This window comes from Spermophilus citellus (assembly GCF_964194105.1).
Source record: "Spermophilus citellus genome assembly, chromosome: 17".
Lineage (NCBI taxonomy): Eukaryota > Metazoa > Chordata > Mammalia > Rodentia > Sciuridae > Spermophilus > Spermophilus citellus.
In genome coordinates, this window is record NC_138199.1 from 23197679 (window position 1) to 23206765 (window position 9087).

The following is a 9087-nucleotide window of genomic DNA, read 5'->3' on the forward strand; positions in this document are numbered from 1 at the left end:
ATTCATGAAAAATCAAGCCTGGTCAAAATTTTAAGTTATCTGTTTCTCTAACAATGAAAAAACCTAAAGGTAATGGATATCACAGTTTTTTATAACTCTCAAGACTTGCACAAATTTTTACTCATCTAGAGTGAGATTTTTTTTTAACAGGCAGGATAGGCAGAGTAGGAGATCTGGAAAAGTTGACTCAATTCATATTTTAAACAACTGGCCAGAAGAGAATGGATTCCCAGAATCCCCATAATTGTCTCTATGTTAAGGTGTTATCCTCTCCTCCTGGGGGCAAGTTATTTCCTCCTAAAAAAATCTTGATTAAAATAACATTGATCATCGATTTTTGTCCCAAGAGAGAAATCAGACAGTCTGGCATATTTTTAAAAAACTGTGCCTTAAATCTTTTTCCCTTCCAGTTTGAGCTCAAGGGGTAGGAACACAGGTTATTGTTATTTGACCAGTTTCTATTGTCATCATCAGAATGCCATCAACTTTAAGTGAGTTCCCCACTGTCAATTGTACCCAGAGATTCTGTCATTATATGTGTATGTATCTGGGGCATTCTGTCCAATAAAAATCACATTGCCCATACAAAGATTCTTAGGGACCTCTCTCTGCAGAAATCAGCAGAGGCAAGACATAAGTGCTTGAATTCATGTGTTTTAGATTTGGGGGCAATAGGTAAGGCCGCACCCAAAAGTGTTTCTGGCCAAATAGAGCATCCAGTGAGATCTTTAAAAGGGGGAAACTATTTTGTCCCAAGGTTATAATTTTATTTCACAATACCTATTTATTTCCCCATTCCTTGTGACTGGCAGCTTTTATCTTTTACCCCCCATTAAGATAGGCTAGTTAACTGGGCTCAGAGGCTGACAGGAGGATTGTGAATTTAAAGCCAGCCTCAGAAATGTAGGGAGGTGCTAATCAATTCAATGAGACCCTGTCTCAAATTAAAATACAAAATAGGGCTGGGGAAGGGCTGGAGTTGTGACTCAGTAGTAGAGCAGTTGCTTGGCATGTGTAAGGACCAGGGTTTGATCCTCAGCACCTCATATTAATTAATTAATTAATTAATTAAAATAAAAAGACCCATTTACAACAAAAAATTATTTTTTAAAAAGGCGGCGGGGGGCTTGGGATGTGCCTCAGTGGTTGAGTGCCCCTGAGTTCAATCCCTGGTACGAAAAAAAAAAAAAAACAGAATTTCTTTCATCTCCAGATGGTGAAAAAAAAAAAAGAACACAAATAAATAAATTTAAAAATGAATTCTTCATGGAACTGCCTTGGACTGTACAGTCATTACTGAATCAAAGGTTGAGGCCAAATAATGCAATGTTCTAACAATCAGGCCTCAGGCTCAAGTCTACTCTGAGAAACAGGTAGTAGTCTCTAAAGGAGAGAGGATCAATGAACAAATATTAAGAATATAAAATGAAGCCAGGCATGATGGTACATGCCTGTAATCCCAGATCTTGCAACTCTGAGGCAAGAGGATCATGAATTCAAAGCCAGCCTCAGCAACTTAGTGATGCCCTAAGTAACTCAGTAAGACCCTGTGTTAAATACAAAAAAGGGCTGGAGATATTCAGTGGTTAAGTGCTCCTGGGTTCAATACCTAGTTAAATATATATATGAAATAAACTGACAACTGAAGCCTACTGTCATCTTCTTTATTTCTTTCTGGGAGGAACGCTCTCCATGTGACAAAGGGAAATTATGAGGCCACTGTACACAATTTTTGAGCTGCCTAGTTTACCAAATATTCTCCTGTCCTAAGGAATCCTTACAACCAGTTCAGGAGGCAAGGGGTACCACTCTAGCCTTTATAGAGATGAGGCAATTGTGACTTAGAGACATATAATGGCTTGGTGATATATTCAAACAGGTAAGGAATCAAAGAAAGACTATAAACACCTGGGTGCAGAAAAAGAAGATACGGGCACCAGGCATCTTGCAGTGTGTGACTAACTCCAGAAACTGCTCCATCAGCATCCACTCCTACTCCTCACAAGCTGCAGCTGGTGATAGGGCCTCTCTCCCTTATCATCGTGATCCTGCCAGTTTCTACCACATCTTTTCTTTGACCTTTACTCATGCTCCAGCCTGTTTTCCTCTGGACCCAGGGACCTCAGGCTCACTTTCACTCACTGCCTCACCATGAACCCATGGAACCGTGCCTGCTGTGTAGGACTCTCCCTAATTACCCTTTCTCTAGTCTGCATCGTGGCCAATGCCTTCCTACTGGTTCCTGATGGGAAGACCTGGAGCAGTGACCAACTCAGCGTGCATGTCTTGCTCCTGCCTGGCTTCATTGGCGGGGGATTGATGGTGAGGAGTCTAGAGCACAGGCCAGTGACCAGGGGTGTGGGCACAACCATAAGGGGTTCTGGATGTGAAGGGAGGGGAGAGGGAAAAGGATGGAGGTCAAGAAGGGTGGCAAGTGCTTGGTGGGGACAAGGAATGTGCCAATCCTCCCCCTACACACTCTGTAGACAGCCCGGGAGGAGGCCCCAGTGACCTGAGCTGAATGTTTGAAGGGAAGGGAAGGCAGGGAGGGGAGACTCAAGTTTCTAAAGAGCTTTTATTGTGGGTCAAAATATGTCCTACCTGACCCTCCGTTCCTCCCCAGCTAAGCAGATGTTGGGGACCCCTCACTACAAGGGTCAAGCAAAAGGAGAACCTGGTTGTGTGGGTGGTTATCAGGGAAAAGGAATGATAAGCATGGGGGGGGTGCATCAAAAAGGCCTGGAGCCAGGCAGTGATGTCACCCATCAGTCACTCTACCTCTCAGCTCAGAGTTGCCCCTCCCTCCTCCTCTTCCACTCACTCTCAGCCCACATGCTGGATGCCCACTCTGTGCTGGGTGCTAAGGACAAACTCAGAAGCAGGTCAGAGGGCAGAGAAGTTGCCCCCAAGCCTCCTGGAGATGAGGATCTGCTGGGAGAAGTGGAGAAAGAGGGGACACAGATTTCCTGATCTCCTCCTCTCTTTCCACATTTAGGAGAAGTTTTAGATGGTCAACTAGTGTAATATTTTTGTGGGGCAAAGTTGAGAGATCTACCCAGCAGAGTTCCCCTCTTTTCAGGACAGCTGACAAAATATTCTCTAGAAGAGGTCTCACACGTCCCTCTTCCAGGTCACATCTCTATTAGATAAATGGGGATACCTCTCCTTTAACAACAACTCCTTCTTGCCTTCTCCTTCCCATCTTTTACAAAGATTCATGGCTGTTGGACTCTACTCCATCTCTCTGATCTCAACTCTCTCTGAGATGTCACACTCCTCCCACACGAGCACACTCCCCAGTGTCACATCATGTCCCTTCTCCAGCTTAAACTATGCCCTCTCCTTCACCCAGTCTAACTAGTCTTCTTCACTGGGGATCCCCAAGCCTATGCTCCCAACATTGTCACTCACAGCTATCTTCCTTCTCCTCCACAACTTGAGTCACTCTCAGAAAATGCCACATTAAGCCACAGAGACACAACAAGGTTCTTGCTCCCCTGGAAACCTGTGTTCCTTTGTGGAGGTAAATATTATGAGGAAGCAAGACTAGAAGCCCCATGAGAGCAAGGACTGCCTGTTTTTGTTTGGTTGCGGTGTGCCTGGTGCCTAGACCAGTGCCTTTACCTAACAGGAAGTTGGTTAACAGTCACCAAATAAATAAGGATGATTTCAGACAGGAGTGGGTATCACCAAAAATAAAATAAATAGGGCTGGAGGTAGAGCTCATGGGTAGGGCACATACCTAGAATTTGCGAGATGTTGGGTTTGATCCCCAGCACTATTGCAAGCGAGAGAGAGAGAGAGAGAGAGAGAGAGAGAGAGAGAGAGAGAGAGAGCGCACAAGCCAGCCAGACATGGTAGTGCATGTCTGTAATCCCAGGAATTCAGGAGGCTGAGACAAGAGAATCAGAATTTTGAGAAAATCCTGGGCAATAAATAATTAAAAGGCCTGGGATATGGCTTGGTAGAAAATACCCCTGAGTTCAATTGCCAGTACTTCCAAGAGAGACAGAGAGAGATAAGAAAATTGTCAGTTTGATTGAGGTCAACCTGGGAAAATTAGACCATATTTATATACGTGGGGTGGTGGGGAAGAGAGTTCATGCTAAAGATGTAACTCAGGGGCAGAGTGCCCTCTGTTGGTTGTTAAATCCCTAGTATGAAAGAAAGAAAAGAAAAGAAAAGAAAAGAAAAGAAAAGAAAAGAAAAGAAAAGAAGAAAAGAAAAGAAAAGAAAAGAAAGAAAAGGAAAGGAAAGGAAGAAAGGAAGGAAGGAAGGAAGGAAGGAAGGAAGGAAGGAAGGAAGCAAGCTTTCTTATCATATAGCATCTACGGCAAGTAGCTTGGGGAATTTTCTTTTATGCTGTGTGTGTGTGTGTGTGTGTGTGTGTGTGTGTGTGTGTGTGTGTGTCTGCAGGGGATTAAACTCAGGGCCATGTGAATGCTAAGCACATGACCTGCTACTAAGCTACATCCCTAGCCCCAGCTCAATGTAGTTTTACAAAGTGAACATACCCATCTACCCAACACCCACTACCAAAACCAATTCATCCATGCCCCTGTAGTCCCAGCTCCTCAGGAAACAGAGGCAGGAGGATCTTGAGGCTGACACTAGGAGTTCCAATTGACCTGGGTGAAACAGCAAAACTCCAATTCATTCAACAAATGAACAAAAAAACACAGATCATATTACCAGAATCCCAGATATCCCATCACCAGGTACTACCCCAAAACAACAAGGTTAACCATTATTCTATCTTCTAACCCCAGAACCTGCTTTGGTCTCTTTAATATTCTACATAAATTGAAATTATATACTATGTGTTCTTTTGTGTCTGGCTACCTTAGCATAATATTATATTTGTGATAGCCACCCATGTTACTTTGTGTAGCTCTACTTCTTTATTTCTTATGCATTCCATCATGTGACTATACTTCAATTTAAACATTCTACTGTTGGTGGACATTTGGATAGTTCCCAGTTTGGGTTTATTGCAAAATATGTTGCTATCATCCTTCCTGTAGGTGCCTTAGGTGAACATATGTGATTATTTCCATTGTTACTCTTAGAAGTAACACTGCTGACTCTTAAGGTTTGCAATAGTCAGTGCTAACACTGGCAAATAGTTTGCTGGAGTTTTTGTATCAATTCATTCCTATCAGCACAGTATGAGAGTTCTAGATGCTCCACATCCCACTGGATTGAAGTAGATCCTTCTAGCATTTGTGTGGAGAATGGATAGTAGGAGATCAGCCATAAATGCAGAAAGATGAGATTAATGTCATGAAGGGAAGACAGTATCTTGAAATAGCCAGTGGCCATGGTGATAGAGAAAAATGAGGAGATTTGAGATATAAACAATATTGTCTCCTGAATTTAAGATGACAGTTCTCTTTTCATGAGGGCAATTAGATAGTAGAAAAGAAGACAAAAAGCTTACACCACAGAAGGAAGGTAATACTTTGACCAAAAGTAAAATTCTCGAGGAAGCAGGTCATTTGAAATTGGTAAATGTGGTTTGGGGGTGTAACTCAGTGGTAGAGCACTTGCCTAGAATGGCAAGACCCTGGATGAGATCTTCACCAACACAACACACACACACACACACTAGTAAATCCAGAAGGCTATTCTAGGTATCTGTGGATCATGGATCCTCCCAGTAAGTGACCTCAACAGACAAGTTAAGCAATGGGGTCAGCACTGGCCCTGGATCTGCCCTGACACAGGAGGAGGGGAGCGAGAGTGCTCCTGCAAATTTGGTTCCACTCATCAGGTGTTTCTCTGCGGTTGCTGGGGATGATATAACAGAACTAAAACTCTCTCTTTTCTTCCCTGGAAAAGAACAAAATCCTGCCTTGTATAGTATAAGCCAGACAAGATCAACAGGGAGGGAAGGATCAAAACAGCTGTGGAATTCCAGGGATGGGAGATGAAAAAGAACTTGTTCTGGGCTATGAGGACAAGAACAAGGCTGGAGGCAGAGTGAGGAGCCTCAAAGATTTGGAAACTCTCCTCGCAGAAGGGACTGTGGATCACACCTGTATTCCCAGTGGCTCAGAAGGCTGACAAAGGAGGATTACAAGTTCAAATCCAGAAACTTAGGGAGGCCATAAGCAACTAATTGAGACCCTGTGTCTAAATAGAATTTTAAAAATAAAAGGCTGTAGATGTGGCTCAGTGTTTAAGTGCTCTTGGGTTCAATACCCAGTACCAAGGCAATCCAAAAAAATAAGAAAATCCTCCCCACCCCCACCCCCACATCCAACTGAACCTAGGAACATTTTCCAACTAACCTAGAGCTCTAGCCCTTTATTTTTTATTTTGAGATAATGTCTCCCTGTGTTGCCAAGGCTGCCCTTGAACTTGCATCCTCCCATCCCAATCTCCTGGATCTCTGGGCTCATAGGTGTGCCCCATCCGACCCTGGCAGCACCAAGGTTAATCTGGTGGGGGCATGTATAATGAAGTGTGAGGTGGCATGGGACAAGAGCTAATGGGACTTAGTAAGGAAGCCAAGAACATCTTCCTTGTGGAACATGATTAGGAATTGAATGAGAGAAGAAGGAGAAAGGACTGATAGATTCAGGAGCCATTGAAGCAAAAGTCAAGAAGACTTGGCTTTGGCAGGTGCATAAGGATTAAAGTTTTTCAGCCTAGGTGACCTGTTGGATGCTATTTTTCAATTAAAAGGATGAGGAAATCAAAGGGAGATGAATTTGGAAAATATTATGATGTCACTTCAGATACAGGCGGAATCTGAGCTAAAACCAAGAATTTTGAGTGGACATATCCTTCAGGCAGTTAGATTTGGTTCTCTAGGCATGTACAGGTAACTATCATCAGGGAAATAGCTGATTCCCTGGCAGGAGTGAACTTCTTGTGGGAAAAGTCACAGGAAGAAAAAACCATTAGGGGCTGGATCTTAGGAAATCCCATACTCCGCATCACAGCATTTGTGAGCATACTCAACCATATCCTAGCTCACCAGACCTTCCACCAACACTACCTCTTCCCACTGCTGAAGACATTTACAGCTAAAGAGCATTTACTCAAAAGCAGTCTTGACACCTGGCCCCCTAGTTACCATTAAATCCTAAGAACAACTATATGAGGTAGGTTTTACAAACCAATTTTACCTAGGACAAACTGAGACCCAGAGAAACTAATTAGTTCATTGAGTGTGAAGTAGTGTGGCCCTAGCCTCAACTCAGGTCCTCCTGATTCCCAATCAGGAGGGCACCTACTATGTGCCAAGGTTTATGGGGAATGTTAAATATTGAACCCAACCCTCAAGGAAGCTGAAATATGAACAGGTAAGGTAGGCACATAAATAATGATAAAGTAAGGTAGAGTTCAGCCATGCTCCAGAACAGATAGAGGTAAGGTCTTCCTATAGTTCAAAGGGCTGAGGACATCATAGGCAGCTTCCAGGAGAGGTAAAGACTTTAAGAATTTGTATTGGGTGCTGGGTTCACAGTATTAGATTGACTCACTATTACACTGACTCTTATCCCACAGGTACTATGTCCTGGAATCACAGCAGCTCTGGCAGAGGCTAGACATCCTGACTGGGTGAGATACAAATTAAGAAGAGATTTGGGAGGACATGGTGTGCACACCTGTAATCCCATTGACCCTGGAGGTTGAGGCAGGAGCTTCTCAAGCTCGAGGCCAGCCACAGCAATTTTGCAGAATTCTCTCTCATTAATAAAAAATAAAATGGGCTATAGATCAGGCTGGGGTTGTAGCTCATCAGTAGCACACTTGTCTGGCATGTGTGAGACAGTGGGTTCTCATAAATTAATTAATTAATTAAATATCCATCAACAACTAAAAAAAAATTTTAAAAGGGGGAGGAGCTGCTGTGATCAATCTCGGTAGTAGAGAACTCCTAGGATAAGTCCCCAGTGAGCCTCCACCCCTCAAAAATGAAAAAAAGAGAGATTGAGGATTCTGTCTCTAAAGTAGTCTCTCCCAGAGCCTCTACAGAATTCCTAACTGCCATGAATCCCCACTGGCCCTTAGTTTTGCCCAACTCCAAGTCCCGGATTTATAGGAAAATTTATTTTCAAGCACTCTGTTACAAGACTGCATCCCCAGCCCCAGGAATGTATTTCAACCTGGCTCCAGAGTCACTTGGCCATGTAGAGAACACAGCTAGGTGTGGTCGGGCCACCATGGGGAGGGGGCAGCCCTATTCAGCCCATCTTCCACACCCGATCCAGATTACATGTTCCTGCTGGTGCTCAGTCTTCGGAATGCTTGGTGCCATCTACTGCCTCTCTGTGTCAGGAGTCGGTCTCAGAATTGGACCCAAATGCTCAATGTATGGCACGTGGGACTACCACTTCCAAGAAACCTTGTAAGGATTAGCAAATTAGTGACCCCCATTCTCTATATGCCCTGGTTCCCATGTCCTTCCCACAAGGGCCGGGACCCTGGGTGCCACTGAGCTTCAGGAGAATTCCCTCCACGTGGGTCCAACTAACCCTTTGAAAATTTCATCCTGTGAGAGGAGGGGACTGCGGGTGGGGCTAGGGCACTGTCTGACCTCCTTCACTCACTGGACCCTATCTGTCCACAGAGGCGCTTACTTGAACAACTATGCTTCCTGGAATTTCTGCGAGGAACCACCCAACGTGGTTGCCTGGAATGTGACACTGTTCTCCTTGCTGGTAGTTGCCTCATGCCTGGAGATGGTGCTGTGTGGCGTACACCTGGTGAACACTTTTATTCTATACTTTGTGAACATGTATAGACTATAGCCCTCCTTGATCTGAGGCTTATTTTGAAAAGGGACATGTTTTTCTTTTTCTCTTTGTCCTCCCCCTCCTAACCTGGGGACAAGGAATAAGATTGCCTTGAGTTATCTGTGCTCCACAGGAAGGAGATGTCTGCCAGAGTTTCCAGGAAGAGACTATCTCCCAAATTAACAAGTGAATCCTAACACACTATCCAGATGCCCTGAGACCCCCTCTCAGGCACACCTGGAAAGTAGGTTTTGAAGAGCTTCTTTATAAGCCCTCTGTTTTCCCTGATGGGCAGAATCACAGCCTCTGGGACAGGATTCCCCTGGGTTTCACCTTC

At 44.1% G+C, this 9087-nt stretch overlaps 1 protein-coding gene across 1 annotated transcript; it reads left to right on the forward strand.

Annotated features, from left to right (window-relative positions):
• Positions 1 to 2151: 2151 nt before the first annotated feature.
• Positions 2152 to 8765, forward strand: LOC308635542 (transmembrane 4 L6 family member 5-like; the record flags this gene model as incomplete). Its single annotated transcript, XM_081269951.1, has 4 exons — positions 2152 to 2322; positions 7519 to 7572; positions 8226 to 8362; positions 8585 to 8765. The coding sequence occupies 4 exons, from the start codon at positions 2152 to 2154 to the stop codon at positions 8763 to 8765; spliced, it is 543 nt and encodes a 180-aa protein (XP_081126077.1).
• Between the last annotated feature and the right edge of the window lie 322 nt (positions 8766 to 9087).